Below are 16,488 nucleotides of genomic sequence, written 5' to 3'. Positions count from 1 at the left end.
AGGGGAGGTACTTCTCACGGTGCAGCTTTGTCAAGAACAGTGTGAGTTGGTATACTGCATGGCTTTCAGGCAGTTCAAGTGAGTGACCAAAGTCTCAAATTCACTTGTATGCTTTATTTATCTCATTAAAAACACACAAATACACACATCGCCACTTATTTTTATCTCCAAGCTTATGTTTAGTTCATTAACTATAATACTGCAATGCCTAAATTGTGCAAATCTGCTTCCATACTACTTGTCAAATATGAGCTATTGTTTTAGCCCATATTCAGATTTTAGTGGAGGGTTCACATTTTAAAAGCATATTTAAACAAGATCCCTGAGAGTACATTTTATATTTTGCTATGTAAAATATGTGACTGTATCACAGAACAGTGGGTTAGTAGGATTTGGTGCTGGAGGATCAAACAGCAAATACAGAAATCCTTTTCTCTTTTAGTTATTAGTAGTATTACTATTACTGATATTTTGTTATATATTGATATTGTTACTTATTAGAAGGTAAGGAGGCAGAACCAAAGTCAGTTGGTTTTGCCTGTCCTCCATTGGCACCCCCTTCATCTCTTTGAGATGTTTACCATAATTTGAGTGGTACTGGGAGTCAGGACATCTTTTCCCCTCCAAAGCCAAAAAAAAAAAAAAAGGCCAAATACTTGCTTCTTTCCTCCTTTGGCAGCTGAGGAAGTCAGTCAGTTGTTCCTGTCTGTCACTTTGAATCAGGACTGAATGGGGCAGAGAAACTGAGAGTGGAGAATTCATTCCTGTAGTAACAGCGTTGTTTAGTTTCCAAAAACACAGATACCAATTTTGGGCTGTCCAGTTTGCATTTGTAATTTTTAGTCCTGTATTAAAGCATTAAATTAAATTAATAGTGAAGTTAGTCATCTTTTTACATTTTGAATTTTTACAACTGGATATAATAATATTGGGTGTAGTCTCCGAGCACGGTGGTTGTTTTGGGCTTTCCCCTCCCCAAATTTTAGCAGCTTTTTAATAAATCTTTGCATACAAAATAATACATATCTTTGACATTTCTATTGCCATAGAATATTATCTATGTAGAACAATTAGATGTCAAGGGTTGAAGTAAAAGTTAATTGTTATACAACTAATAATACAGCTTTTTTAAGTGAAAATATATTTGCAGTGTAGATTTTCTGATACATATTCTCATTTATGTGCATTTATTAACATTTAAATGCACATCTTGCTTTTAAACTGAAATTTTCCTGCAAAATACATATCCCATGTGTTTTAAGTCAAATTAAAATTTTTTTGCAGCAGGAGGGCTATTAAGAGGGACATGGAATACTTTTTGGTCATTAAAGAAAAATAGCCTGCCAAGAATTTGAGCAATTAAAACAACTCTAAATGAAACTATCTGAACTGAAGTGCTGTTTTCAGCCCTCTTAGTTGTGTTTTAAAGACAAAGGAAACAATCTTAGCGTTACAGTTACAGATGTTTGTTTTTAAATCATTCTTTTACATATGGTGAATTATTAAAATATCATAATATATAATGTGTTATTATTAATATATATAGCTTCCTGCATAGATTTCAGGCTTTTAAATAATAAAACCTTAAGGTGGTAGAAAAAGCATGCTTTATTTACTTCATTTATGTTTTCATGATGCCTAAGAAACTGTTTGATGGTAGGAAAAGGGATAATAATAATCATGGTATAAATTACACCAATAAAGTAATAGTTTTTGGCTTTTAAAAGTTCTGATAGAACGTGTTTAACCTGAAGTGTTTGCTTAGGGTAGTTGGGGTCAGGAAACTTGGACCTAGTAACCTTATGTGAATAATTTGTTCAGTTGAACCAAATGGCTTTTCACTAGGGTAAATGAAAAAAGAATTTGGCTGAAAGGGATTTCACTGAAAGAATAAAAGCCAATCCTGAGCTATAGATCGAATTCTTTAAGTGATGAATAAAGGACTAGCTACTATAAATTGTATTGATGATGAAACTGAAAATAATATATATTTTTGAAAGGTGGCCAATGACTGCGAAAAAAAAGTGTCAGATATAGTTACTGTAATAAATGTATTAGGTATTAATTAAATTTTATACCACTTTGCCAGATGCTATAAATCTAGTTTCTATCTTTTGTGAAAAGTGTTTCTGTTGTTTTAGTTGGAGTAGCATATAGATTGTTACACTTAAGTATAATATTCCGTAGAAAAGAAAAGATAGAAGATGCAAAAGAAGGGATGGTTTATGGAGGAGCACAGTAGAATCCAGTATGTAAGTGAAGGAGTTAACCCTGGAAATAGTGGCCACTTCTGGCTCATATCCAAAGGGAGGAAAGTATGAATGATGACAATTTTTAATATAGAGAAAGAGGAAGTTAAGAATAATAGGGTAAACTTGAGTTCTTTCAGTAATAAGCCTTTTTCCCCCAGAGATATAAAAGTCCCTCGGTTCACAAACTCACACTAATACAGGTAAAGACAAGCTCAAAAATAGTAAGATAGAGGTTCAGTGTTTACCAAAGGTGAAAAATTCAGAGCAGTTTCTCTGGGGAGTGTTTTCAGGAGCAGAAATTAGTAAAATGAGTTGTGAGTAATGGGGAGGGTCACTTGATAATAAGGAGCATTCACTTGGAGGTGGACTAAAATTTACTGAGCAAGGCTTGACAGTTTAGGAATATTGTGGGAAAGATCTCAGGGTAGATGACTGGTAAGATGAGCAAGTTTAAAAAAACAGAGGCTACTAGTGCTTACCACCGTGACCCTGCTTCTGCTGACCATGATGGTAACAGCTTTCAGTTACTGTTGGCATGCTGTTTGCGAAATAATTTTATATGTATCACCACATTTAAGCCTCACAACCACCATGAAAGCTAGATTACTAGTAAGTAAAATGAATTTTAGTGCTTCCAACCTGTGGTTGTGCCCTCAAACTGTGTGTGTTGGGGGGGGGGGCACCATTCACATTGTACATGCCAGAAATTATTTATTACAACACTTTTGCAGCAGATAGCAATAAAGGATCCTAAAGGAAGGGCATTCTTTTAATTTGTACATGGCACCATAGAGCCTTACTGTGGCAGCAGTATATAAAACTGTATTAGAAATGGACCCTGTTTTGTTTAAAAACACATATACACGGAGAAGGCTTAAGAGACATACACCAAAAGGTTAGCAGTCTGGATATTTGAATCACAGGGAATTTTTATTTTCATTCAGATGCTCTTTTGAAATTTTTTTGATATCTTTAAATGAACATGCTGTTTATTTTGGGAAACGGGGATTGGTTATTGATGAAAAAGTAGCAGTAAGGAAACCTGCTCTAGACGCACTGCTGAGCAGTGGTGGCGTCCCACTTCGTGCCTTGCCCTTCTGCCGTCCCAGAAGAGTCCGCAGGATTCTGAAAACTCACTATTTTGCATTGAAATTGCATTTGAGCATTTTAAATCCAAATATTTCATACAATGGATTTGGAAACCTTAACTTCTTTCCCCCTTCATATGATCCTTACGGCCATCCTCATTCATTGTTTTAGAACTTCACCTTGCACCACAATCAAAAACTGGTTTGTATGACTTGAATAGTTAGATGAATAGAGAGAAAATGGACTTAGGTTGAGGGGACAGATAGTAGATAAGAGGGAAATGATTCTGGGTTAGGCAGGTAAAGTGAACACGGAAACATTCATGTTGTCTTAAAACCACACACAGTGTTGTATATAGTTGGTATATTTACTAATTTAAATCGATTTAAAGGAGCACTAACTTTTTCCTTTTTTCTTGTGGCTGGTAAATTAATCAGTTTTATGTATTGTAAATAAACTTGATTCATTTAATTATTGCAAAGTAGTTTAAAAATAGGTATCATTTTGACTAGTGGCAGGGAGTAGTGCAATAGGGTTTTGGTTTATGTGCACGTGTGTCTGTGTGTGTGTAAACAGTTATACCTTTCAACTGATAAATTAATAGTATTTAGATAAAATCTTAAAAGTACAGTAAGAAATGTCTTGTGACAATTATTAGAGATCCAGTCATATTTATTTCATACTAACAAAGTAGCATTGTTAGTATTGAAAATTAAAAGAAATTCTAAAACTAAAAACGTACCTACTGATTGTAGTTTCATAGTAAACTTAAAAATCACATCTCCATGACGTACTTATTTTATAACTGGAGGTTTGTACCTTTGACTTCTTTCCCCCATTTCACACCCACCCTGCCTCATCCCCTGCCTTTGGCACCTCCAGTCTCTTCTCTTAACCTATGAGCTGGGGCAGGGGTCTGTATTGTTGTTTTTCTGTTTTACAGCTTCCACATATAAATGAGATCATAGGATATGTATCTTTCTCTGCCTGACATATTTCACTTAGCATGATTCCCTTGAGGTCCATCCATGTTGTCACAGATGGCAGGATTTCATTCTTTTTTATGGCTGAGTAATTCCTGTTTGTGCATCTGTGTGTGTGTGCTCACGCTCATGCACGTGTGCACTTTTTTTTTCCATTCATCAGTCAGTGGACACTTAGGTTGTTTCTGTATGTTAGCTACTGTAAATAATGCTGCAGTGAACATGGGGCTGCACGTATCTTTTCAAGTTACTGTATTCATTTATTTGGATAAATATCCAGAAGGGGAATGGCTGGATCATATGGTAGTTCTATTTTTAATATTTTGAGAAACCTCTATACTGTTTTCAACAGTGGCCGCACCAATTTGCATTCCCAACAACAATGGACAAGGGCAAGGGTTTCCTCTTCTGCACATCCTCAACAATACTTGTTTATTTCTTGTGTTTTTGATAGTAGTCATTCTAACAAGTGTGAGGTGATAGCTCATGGTGATTTTGATAAGTGATGTTGAGCACTTTTTCATGTACCTGTTGGCCATCTGTATGTCTTCTTTGGAAAAATGTCTATTCAGAACCTCTAGTCATTTTTTTAATTTTGGGGTTACTGCTGCTGAGTTGTATGAGCTCTTTATATATTTTGGATATTAACCCTTTATCAAATATCTAATTTGCAAACATTTTCTCCTATTCAGTAGGTTGTCTTTTCACTTTGTTGATTGTTTTCTTTGCTGTTCAGAAGCTTTTTAGTTTGATGTGGTCCCACTTGTTTATTTTGGCTTGTTTTATTTTTATTTATTGTTGCCTTTGATTTTGATGTCAAATATACAAAATCATCACCAAAGCCTATGTCATGGAGCTTACCACCTATGTTTTCTTCTAGGAGTTTTGTGGTTTCAGGTGTTACATTCCAGTCTCTAATCCATTTTGAGTAATTTTTTTTTGTATGGTGGTTGAGTTGCGTTCTTCTGCATGTGGTTATCCAGTTTTCCCAACACTGGAAAATTATTGAAGACACTGTCTTTTTTCTTTTATATATTTTTGGCTCCTTTGTCACAGATTAACAGACTATATATGCATGGGTTTATTTCTGGGCTCTGTGTTCTATTTCATTGATCTATGTGTCTGTTTTTATACCAGTACCATACTGTTTTGATTACAATAGCTTTATGATGTAGTTTGAAACCAGGGTGCATGGTGCCTTCAGCTTCTCATTTTTCTCAAGATTGCTTTGGCTCTTTCAGCTCTTTTGTGGTTGCATACAAAGTTTAGGATTATTTGTTCTATTACTGTGGAAAATGCCATTGGAATTTTGATAGGGATTGCATTGAATCTGTAGATTACTTTGTGTAGTATGGACATTTTAACTATGTTAATTCTTTGAATCCATGTTAGTTTCATGATAAACTTTTTGGAAGTATTTATACAGATGAATATAAATGGTATGAAATATGTTATCTACAGTGATTTTTGACATTGTCTTTTATATTTCAGTATTCAGTTATTTTGATGGAAATTTATTTTAAAATGCCTATCATTTCCTGAAGGGACTCTTAATTTGAAATATTATATATGTGCTCCACATCAAAAATTAGCTCAAATATAGGCATATTTATCTGACATCCATAAAATATTAAATCCTGAGAGAGCTCTGCCATAAACTTTAAAGATATTGACTGTACAAATATTTAAGTTACTGATTAGTAATTGAAGCCTTTTGATGTATTCTTTGCTGTCTGGACTCCAGTATTCTCGCTCATTGCCATGTAGTCTAATAAGGGAGAATGGTGTCTGATTTTCTTCAGGTTTCTGTTCTGGGCCAGACACACTCAGACATTCGTATTAATAAGCCGCAGGGTCTAATTCCAGGGTCTTTGAGTGAGTAAGATGTGATGCTGGAGAAATGAGAGATGTGACTTTTTAAACATGGATGGACATACAGAATGTGAATTCAGGTAAAAAGTCAGACTCCAAAATTTGAAGCATTTAGATTGTTAGATTGAATATACTAGAGTTTATTATATGTAATTTGAAATCTAGTAAATGCTTGAGCAGCTTCTAAAAGCACAGTCAAGTATGGTATTTGTTTATAAGATAATGTTCTATTGTGTTTTAAAATGAAATTTCATTTACTTTCAGGAGATTCTTAGCTGACCTTGATTGAAGGTAGGGAATTAAGAATGAAACAGAAAAGCTTAAAACAAACTACCAGAAGTGTTCAGAACAGTTGAGTATTGGAGTGTAAGCAGAAGTATTTAAAATATTCTTTGAAATAAAACGAACTTGAGATTTGTTTGCACTGTTTTGCTTGATATTTCTGTATATTGGTCGGGAGCTTTTGAATTAGGAGAGCAGGTTTTCTACTTTAAAGACTCTATCTAAGTGTCAGAAAATTTCTACTGCTTTTATTTTTTGCAGGTGGTTTCAGACCCCCTCACAGGTTTTCTACCATGCAGCCACTGAACATGGAGGAAAGGACGTATATCCAGGGCAGTGTCTTTGGGAAGGCTGTGAGCCTTTTCAGCGGCAGAGGTTTTCTTTCATTACTCACTTACAGGTACACCTTCTTAGTGCTATTTGATCGGTCACTCGCTTGGCTGCATTAAAGATCATGATGCATATGTTTTTTCTTCCTCTTTCTCAAAAAGGACAAGCACTGTTCAAAGGATGCCCTGCTTGCAGGATTAAAACAAGATGAACCAGGACAAGCAGGAAGTCAAAAATCTTCTACCAAGTAAGGAACATGAGTTACTTCCTGTTGTACATGAAAAAAAAAAATCAGGAAACTAAGCAAAACATAGTAACAGTGAAAGGCAACTTAACGTGTTGGAGGACGGGAATCCTGGGTTCTAGTCCAGCTCTACCTTAACCAGCTACGTATGTGCTCCCTGTTCTAGGCATCACTTTTCACACTGGCTGGACCACATGTGGTACTTACTACACGGTCTCTTAAGTACCTTGTAGCTCTAACGTTTTGATTCTACTTTGTAGACAAGTCATTGAAGTAACTGCACCCACGGATGTGTAGCTGCAGCTGCGGAGGGCCGACTGTAAAGTCACACAGGGATTTTTGACATGTAACTTATGTTGCAGTATGTTTAATTTTGCTCATATTTGGAGGAAGTTAATATTTGCTACATCAGTTACAATAAAAATTTTTATCACTTATACGTAAAATCTAATAATCATTCTTATCTGTATCCATATACAGATACCCTTATCTGTAGACATCTATATGTAGTACAGATAAAAACCGGTTTACAGTTTAAAGATTGCTTTTATGTTAACTTATTTAATATTCAGAGTTATTTTAATTGTGTAAAAAGGTACCAGAAGTATCCCCACTTTACCGATGCGAAACTTGAAGCACTAAGGGGCAAACCGAACTTTTCAAAGTCCCGCAGCTAGTTACGGTGTTAGAGATCCGGTTTTCCCACCTGCGAGCCTGTGCTCTCCCCACTTGCCTCCTCAGGGTGCAACAGACACTGATGCAGCTTTTCTGCTGGGTGAAGCCTAGAGTAGTTTGAATCTGATTTAATGTAAAATCTGTCTCTGCAGTCCCTCCATTCTGTATCTTTCCTCAAGGACAGTAGAGCTACAGTAGAGCTATACTGAAAGGATTGATTGAAATTAGTAAATAATGATGAAAAATAAAGTGATGCAACAGAATAATAGTTTGAAATGTAGTGGTTAGCATAATTTCATATTATTGTCATACTAGGTTATCTTTTCCTGGGTGACCTACAGCTGTACCAGTACATTCTTAGATTTTATTATTTTACTCTTGGGTACCGTTCAGCAAAAATAAATTGCGGCTCAAGTTGTAGACTATTCTTTGTTAACATCTTTACATTGCATTCAGAGATGTGAACTCTACAACTTTGATACTATGTTGTATTTATAGATGAGCTGCACCAGAACACTGTTGTTTGCTTTAAAGTTGATAGATTGGAAAATAAAAGACTTAACTTCTCCTTGATACAAAGAGCCCCTTTGCCTAGGCTGACACAGAGTGTAAATATTAACGCTGGTCCATTGGGAGCTTTTATTCATCCTGTATCCAAAGTTTCAAAGTAACCACTGTAGGGGTTGGCAGGTTGGTCATTGGCTGTCAGTCTGTCTGCAGCAGCGTGTTAACGGTCTCTTCCTCTCCCTCGTCAATTTAGGCAGCCAGCTGTGGGGGGCACAAGCTCAGCTCCCAGGGCGCAGAAGGCCATTGTGAATCATCCCAGTGCTGCCCTTATGGCTCTGAGGAGAGGATCAAGAAACCTTGTCTTTCGAGATTTTACAGTAAGTAAGCACTGAAAGCCTTATCTGTAAAGGTGTGAACACTGTATGATTTAGATCTTTATTCTTTTTCTTTTCTTTTTCTTTTTAAGGATGAAAAAGAGGGACCAATAACTAAACACATCCGACTAACAGCTGCCTTAATATTAAAAAATATTGGTAAATATTCAGAATGTGGTCGCAGGTGAGTAATCTGTTTCCCATAGCCAGAGTGAATTCAGATTGTTTTGCTTTAAGTTAATAAGCTTAGATATCTGCACTTAATTCACTGTTTTTCCCATCAATTTTTTGGATATACCCAAAAGCTTATGTCAAGGTCAGGCCACCATGGACTCATAAAAGCCAAAAACGTAGTTTAAATAACCGAAAGGTGTTCTTTTGACTTGTTTCATTAGGTTAATTTTCTTGCTGGTCATAGAATTTAGAGCAAAAAGTAGATCCACTGAAGAGAAAACTTAGGCTTTTGCTGGAAGGAAAAATGGACTGATCACTTGAATCATGTGGAATTAGAAAGGAATTCAGTTTGATAATTACCATTTTAATGAAACCATCAAAGTCATAGATATGCTAAGATTTACTATAATACTGTGAAGTTTTAAAAGTTACTTTCTAATGGACTTAAGAGAGAACTCAGGGTTTTGTGAACCTATAGAAACTGGGGACAGTCATTCTGACCCTTGAAAGAGCAAGTGTGGATCTGTCGCCCTTGTTCCCCTGGAGTCGTGAAGCTGATCTCCTAGCCCCCCCTCCACCCTCAGCTGGCCCGGCTCAGGCGTCCGCGTGAGGGGGTGTCCTCTGATGGCACCTCGCCTTCCGGGTGGTGGTTTCCTCTGCTAGTGTCTCCTCCCACGTCCTGTCGGTCCCATCTCCTCAGTGCATCCTGAATCTGCCTCAGTTCTCCTCTCCCCATTTTACCACGTGTTAATTAGGCCTTTGACTTTCCAGCTGGATTTTCTAGACATAAAAACAGTGGCATCAGTTACCCAAAAAAAAAAAAAAAAAAAAAAAAGCAATGAATTTAACTTTAAAACTTCTGTAAATTAAAGGTGAATAAAACTTAAGACTAAAGTTTCAAAAAGTTTTACAGTGACAAAAGTTTCTATATTTATTGTATCAAGTATTCTCACAGATGAATAAGAAAAATCCTTAACGCTCAAAAAAATAAGCAGTTTTTCAGGGAAAAAAAAAAAGAAATATGAAGGCGTCATCACCAGCATCTCCCTGCTCCTTCCTGCTCTTCTCGCCGTGCTCCCCTCCCACCCCTCCTTTTGCCCCATAAGCCACATTTCACTTTCAGCCAGACTAAACCACATGCAGATTCCTACTCACGCAGGGCTCTTTCCTGCCGCGCTGCTGGACCCTGTTCCAGTGCTCACACCGCCCCCCGTGCCTAGAATGCCCTTCTCCCCATGTCGCTGGCCTGCCGAGTATCTGCAGACCCTCCATGATTCAGCTCCGACACTGGCTCCTGGGTGCCGCCTTTCCTATGCTGGGTTTCCCTTCCCCATCCAGTTTGTTCTTCTCTGTTTTTATAACACGTCTGTCTTGTAACAGTTCGTCTTACTGTTTTGTAAGTATTTTTTAATATGGCTTTTCCTCCCTACTGACTTATGTGCAGACTTTCTCTGATTAATCTGCTAGTACATTAGAGACAATCCCTGCTTCCTATTCGTTCTTCAAGGCTCAGCCCCAGCCTCCTCTTCCTTTCCTGACGTCTCCCTCACTGCCCACCTCCGACCTGAGGTGCACCCTGCGCATTGCATGTTACCACCTTACATGATGAGATCTGTGAAAGCAGGGGCTGAATATTCATTTGTGGTTTTGTGTCCTTGGTGCCTAGCATAGTGTTGGGAATGTAACAGTGATTCAGTAAACATTGGATTGATCGATAGATGGAAGGAAAGAAGATCTCACAAATTCATTTTTCCCTAGAGTTCTAATCTGGCATTTGTGCAGACATTTGGAATTCTGAAAGTAATTTTATCACTTTTTCCTCACATTCAAATTGCACGTTCTCAGACTTACAGCAAAGCCACTTTGGCTAGGTCTAATGTAATTATTGAACCAGAAGTTTTCATCTGAATATTTTTGTTTTGTTGTAGATTTTATTTTATTTAACTCCAAACCTTTCAAATGTCTTTGGCATCTTTAATTGCTATGATCTTAGACTAGCAGAAGCAAAAGAAATAAAATAATCAAATTCCTCCCATTCACCTACCCAGTCTGGGTTGAAATCCCCATATAGAACCTCTATTGAACATCTCTGGTGATGGGGAGTTTTGCTAGAATACTGAGAGAATCTGGCAAAACCCACATATGTGAAGAAGAGAGTATAGGAAATCAGATACTGCAAAAGATAATTCTCTGTTGATATATTTCTCATCTCTGGTGAAGTAAGTTATAGGGTGTGATTTTTTTTTTTAAACCAAAGCAAATTCTATTTGCAATAAGGAAATTACAGATCAACAAGAAGATATATGGAAATTTACTTTCATTCTTATAGTGCAGTATACTGAACATTATGAAATGTCAGCATTTTTTTCATTTCAAGTTCAGAATCTGATTGAATAATGCAAACTGTTTAAACACAATTTATCTCCTTTCTGATTAAATTTGAGCTTTGGAGAATTGCAATATATTTCTCATCTTTTTGATATATGTAACTTTTATCTGTGAAATACATGGGTCTTATTCAAAAATCAAATGATACTTTTCTTCACTAACAATGAACAAACTGAAAAAGAAATGAAAGATTCTATTTACAATAAATCAAAAAAGTAAAATACTTAATCATATTGACCAAGGAGGTAGAAGGCTTGTACACTCAGAAAGATAAAACACTGCTAAAAGAAGTTAAAGAAGACATAAATAAACGGAAAGACATCCTTTGTTCATGGATTAGAAGACTTAATATAGTTAAAATGTCAGGGACGGGGAGGGTATAGCTCAGTGGTAGAGCCCTTGCTTAGCATGCACGAGGTCCTGGGTTCACCCCTGTATCGCCATCAAAATAAATAGGTAAATAAATAAACCTAATTAACTTCCCCTCAGAACAAAAACAAAAAAAACATAAAATAAAATGCCAATAGTACGTGAAGCAATCTATAGATTCAATGCAATCCCTGTCAAAATTTCATTGAAATTTTTTGCAAAAAAAGAAAAATCTGTTCTAAAATTCATATGGAATCTCAAGGAAACTTGAGTAGCCAAAACTATCTTGAAAAAAGAGAACAAAGAGGACTCACAATTTCTGATTGCAGATTTTACTGCAAAGCAATAGTAATCAAACAATACACTGTTTTTAATGACATAAAGATAGACATATTGACTAGTGGAACAGAATGGAGAACCCAGACCTAAGTCTTTACGTATATGGTCAAATGATTTCAATAAGGATGCCAGTCTTTCAACAAATGGAGTTGGGAAAATTGGAAATACACATGCAAAAGAATGAAGTTGAAACCTTACCTAACACCATACACAAAAATTAACTCAAAATACATCAAAGACCTAAAAGTAAGATCTAAAACTATAAAATTCTTAGAAAAAGCTTAATGACATTGGGTTTGGCTGTAATTTCTTGGATATGAATCCAAAGGCATGGATAACAAAAGAAAAAATAAACAATTGAATTTCATCAGAATTAGAAACTTGTGCATGAAAGGGCAATGATCAACAGAATAGAAAAGCAGTCCCCAGAATGAGAGAAAATAATTACAAATCATATATCTGATAAAGGGGTTAATATTCAGAATATATAAATAACTCCTAAAACTCAACACCAAAAACAAACCAAATGAAAAATGGATGAAGAACTTCAATAGAAATTTCTCCACCAGATAAATGGCCAAAAAACACATGAGAAGGTGCTCAACATTACTAATCATTAGGAAAATGCAAGTCACAACCACAATGAGATACCACTTCATACTTACTAGGGTGACTACTATTAAAATCAAATAACAAACAAAGAACAGAAAACAGTTAAGTGTTGGCTAGGTTATGGAAAGATTGAAACAGCTGTAAATTGTTGATGGAAATATAAAATGGTGCAGCCACTATGGAAAAAAGTATGGCCATGCATCCAAAAATTAAACATTTGATCCAGCAATTCCACTTTTGGGTATATACACAAAAAAATTTAAAGCAGGGAGTTGAATAAATATTTATGTACATTGTCATAGCAGCATTCTTCACAATAGCCAAAATGGAAGCAACCCACGTGTCCATCAACAGATGAGTGGATAACTAAAGTGCAATGTGTGTATATGCAATGGAATATTACTGCACTTTAAAAAAATAAAATTCTGATACATGCTACAGCATAGATAGACCTTGAAGACATAGTGCTAAGTGAAATAAGCCAGACACAGAATGACAAATATTGTATGATTCCACTTACGTGAGATACCTAGAAGGTTCCTAGAAGAACCAGATACATAGAGATAGAAAGTAGAACAGTGGAACAGCCTCCAGCAGGAGATTTGGGGAGGGAAGCAATGGACAGTTCTGTTGGTAATGGGAAGATGAAAACGTTCTGGGCATGGATAGTGGCGATGGTTCAACAGCAATGTGAATGTACTAAATGCCACTGAACTGAATACTTAAAAAATGGTTAAAGTGGTAAATTGTATTATTTCTATTTTACCACAATTTAAAGCTAAAAACAACAACATAAAGATTTGGGGAAAATGGGGAGTGACTATAAATGAATATTTGGGGTAATGAAAATATCCTAAAATTGATTGTAGTGATGGTGGCACAGTTCTGTTACTATACCAAAAACCACTGACTTATATACACTTTAAATGGATGAATTGTATGGTATGTGAATTTTATCTCACATAAGGCTGTTATAAAAAAAATAAATTTTTAAAAATTAAATGGTAGTAAAGAGCTTTTGACGAATTATAGTAGTCCCTTGCTTCCACTTCCAAGGAAGAGCTTTCAACAAGATAAGCTTATTTTTCTGGTATTTGCCTCCATGTTTCTAAATAATATGCTTATGTTACTATTCCTTAATTTACCTATTTTACACTTTACCTGTTGAGTCTTTTTCTGAAAAGCTGAGTACTGTTAAAACCTCTCTTCCTCATGCTATTCCTTTCCTCACAGCGTTGTGTCCCAGTTTGGGGTTGAGTCTTAAATCAGACGCTGTTACAGTGTTGGACGCTGAGCCCGCTGCTACTCTTACTGCATGTCCTTCTCTCCCTCTGTTTGTCTAGGGTTAGTGATTGTCTTGCTTCTTGATTACAGCTTTTTGTGGGTTTAATGGTGGTTTTTCATATATTTCCATCAGTGTCTTTCAAGCCTGTGTATAAGCTACCTAAAAACTTAAGACACAATTATTAAACCTCTGTCAGTTCTGTTTTTTTGTTTGTTTGTTTTTTTCCTCCTTGGAAATTGTCCTTTATAATCTGGACAGCTTGCTTTCTAGGCCTGGTACACAGCTGTTCTTGGAAATTCCTTCTGTGTTTCTTGAATCCCACTTACTTCTTTTACTTGATTTACTCCCTCATTGAGATAAGGCACCTCCTCCAATAATTTCAAGACCTTCTGTCTGAAAATGTGTTAGTCTGCCCTTACTCTTGGTAGTTTAGCTAGAGAACTCTAGGTTGAAAAATCACTTTCCATTCAAAATATGCGGGCATTGCTCTGGTGTCTTCTAGCATGCAGCTCCGCTGTTGGGAAGCCTGGTGACATCCTGGTGCCCATTCCTTTGTGTGGGATCTATTCTTCCCCCTCTGGAAGTCCTCAGGTCTTTCTTTTTTATTTCCGATATTCTGAAATTTCATGCTGATGTGGTTGCTGATTTCACTGAGACGTTGCTCTTGGTGTGGGTGTTTTGTTGTTGTTGTCACTGAAGTGGGCATTTCATTTCAGTGAATCCTTTCAGTCAGGAGATTCATGTCCTTCTCAAATGGGAAGTTTTCTCGAATGTTTCTTTTTGTAATTCCCCGCTGCCCATTGTCTCCAGTCGCCGTTTCTTGAACGTCTGTGTTTTTGGATGCTAAACCCTTGTGGTGTAGCATTGGTCCTCTAATTTTCTTTTCTCTTTTAGCTTTTCATTTTTTCTGTTTAATCTGTTTTCAGGAAATGTCCTTGACTTTATTATCAAATCTGTTGAATTATTACATCAGCTATCATGCTTTAACTTCGAAGAGCTCTTTTTCTCTTTCTGAGTTGCCAGTTGTCGCTGTTTTATAACATCCTGTTCATATGTTGAATGCAGTGTTTTCTCATCTATCTCTGAGGACATTAATGCCAGTATTTTTTAAGTTCTTCTCCCAGTATGGTAGCTGTTCACTCAAAATTCCTTGAATGTCTGAGGATTTTTGGCTTTATTTTATATTTTAAGAATGAAATACTGCAAGCCAGTTGGAAGCTCTGGGTGCATGGTCCCCACGTGTCACTGGTGATTGCCATTTTAGGATGACCCCTGATGAGCCACTTTGTTTATTAGAAGCCCCTCAAATACCAGTCTCTGTAAAGATTGTTACCCCAGGGAAGGATCTCTGATTTTCTTGCCTTCGGAGGTAACTTGAAAGAGAGTCTGTGACGTTGTGTATTCTGGAACAGAATGGGGGAGGGGGACCAAGAGGCTCCCACTGTGTTGGAGTGTGTTCACTGTCACCCACTCCCAGTTCTCCCCCCAGTTGATCCCTAACCCTCTAGCTGTCACACTGTCTATGTCTCTGTAAGTCCTAAGCCTTTCTGGTTTAGTTTCTACAGAAAATAAATTTCTTCTATTCATTTTGGGAGGGAAAGGAGAAGAACTTATATTCAAACTGCTTTATCTTCCTAGAAGCTGATTTGTCTTAAACAGTTTTCACTAACGCTGCTTACAAATTATTCCTCATTATCTATTTAAGTGCATTAAAGTGACACAATGTTTATCCTTTGTTAAATATATCAAAATGGTAAAGGATCTTTTGAAATTTGAAATTAAGAAGAATATTTTATACAACAAAAAGGCATATTTCATTTTTTATCTAGTGAGGGTTTAATTCTTTAAAGCACCCCCAAAATAAAAGATACTAATTTATATCAAAAAATGAAATTGTTATTTTAAAATCACCCAAGAGATTTAAATTTAGTCTTTCTAGTTTTATCCATGTGACATAAAATAAAGAGTATTTTTTAACATGTGACTGTTTATCAGTTTGAAAAATATGATTTTATTAAGTTTGTGAAAGTAAAGGCTTTTTTCTTTGTCAAAATGTCCATTGATTATAGAGGGAAGATAATTTGACTCCACTTAGTAAGTTACTTTTAAATCAGACTTTTTGGGCTATTTTTTCTTTTCCAGGAAAAAAAATGTAGAAATTTTATAGTTCAGTTTAAACTTTTGATAAATCTTACCTAAAGAAAAGTATAAAAAACAGAAGTGTAAAGGTCAGTGAATTATCACAAAGTGACCCACATCTGTAACCAGCCATCCAAGTTATGAAATAGAGCAACACTAGAACCACAGAGGCCGTCCCGGTGCCCGCCAGTCTTTGCCGCATCCTCTTCTGTGGGGCCGCCATCCTCATCTGTAGCACGGTAGATTAATTTCACCTCATTCTGAACTTTATATAAGTAGAATCTTACGGTATATTTTTTCTTGTGCTAGCTTTTTTTTTTTCCACTCAGCATTGTTTGTGAGATTCATTCCTGTTACATGTAGCAGTACTTTGTGTACATAGCAGAATAGAATTCATGTAGAATATGCATATACCCAAATGTATTTTTTCCCTTCTACACTTGATGAACATATGGGTTCTTCCAGTTTGGGACTAGGAAGAATGATGCTGCTGTGAACATTCTGTGAACATTTTTTGGTCATAAAAATACATATTTCTGTTGACGTTTTTCTGAAGAATTGGTGATTCATTGGA

The 16,488-nt window shown here is 36.2% G+C and overlaps 1 protein-coding gene across 1 annotated transcript in view; it reads left to right on the top strand.

Annotated features, from left to right (window-relative positions):
* The window catches only part of ARID2 (AT-rich interaction domain 2), a 137,020-nt gene that overhangs the window by 117,311 nt on the left and 3,221 nt on the right, over positions 1-16,488 (top strand). The window contains exons 17-20 of the mRNA XM_074374992.1: positions 6,740-6,878; positions 6,970-7,055; positions 8,488-8,611; positions 8,701-8,792. Coding sequence (XP_074231093.1) covers positions 6,740-6,878; positions 6,970-7,055; positions 8,488-8,611; positions 8,701-8,792 — 441 coding nt within the window. The remainder of the gene's footprint in view (positions 1-6,739; positions 6,879-6,969; positions 7,056-8,487; positions 8,612-8,700; positions 8,793-16,488) is intronic.

Source organism: Camelus bactrianus, chromosome 12 (assembly GCF_048773025.1).
Source record: "Camelus bactrianus isolate YW-2024 breed Bactrian camel chromosome 12, ASM4877302v1, whole genome shotgun sequence".
Lineage (NCBI taxonomy): Eukaryota > Metazoa > Chordata > Mammalia > Artiodactyla > Camelidae > Camelus > Camelus bactrianus.
Note: the sequence above shows the minus strand (reverse complement) of the source record. Positions and strands in the feature narration are given on the sequence as shown.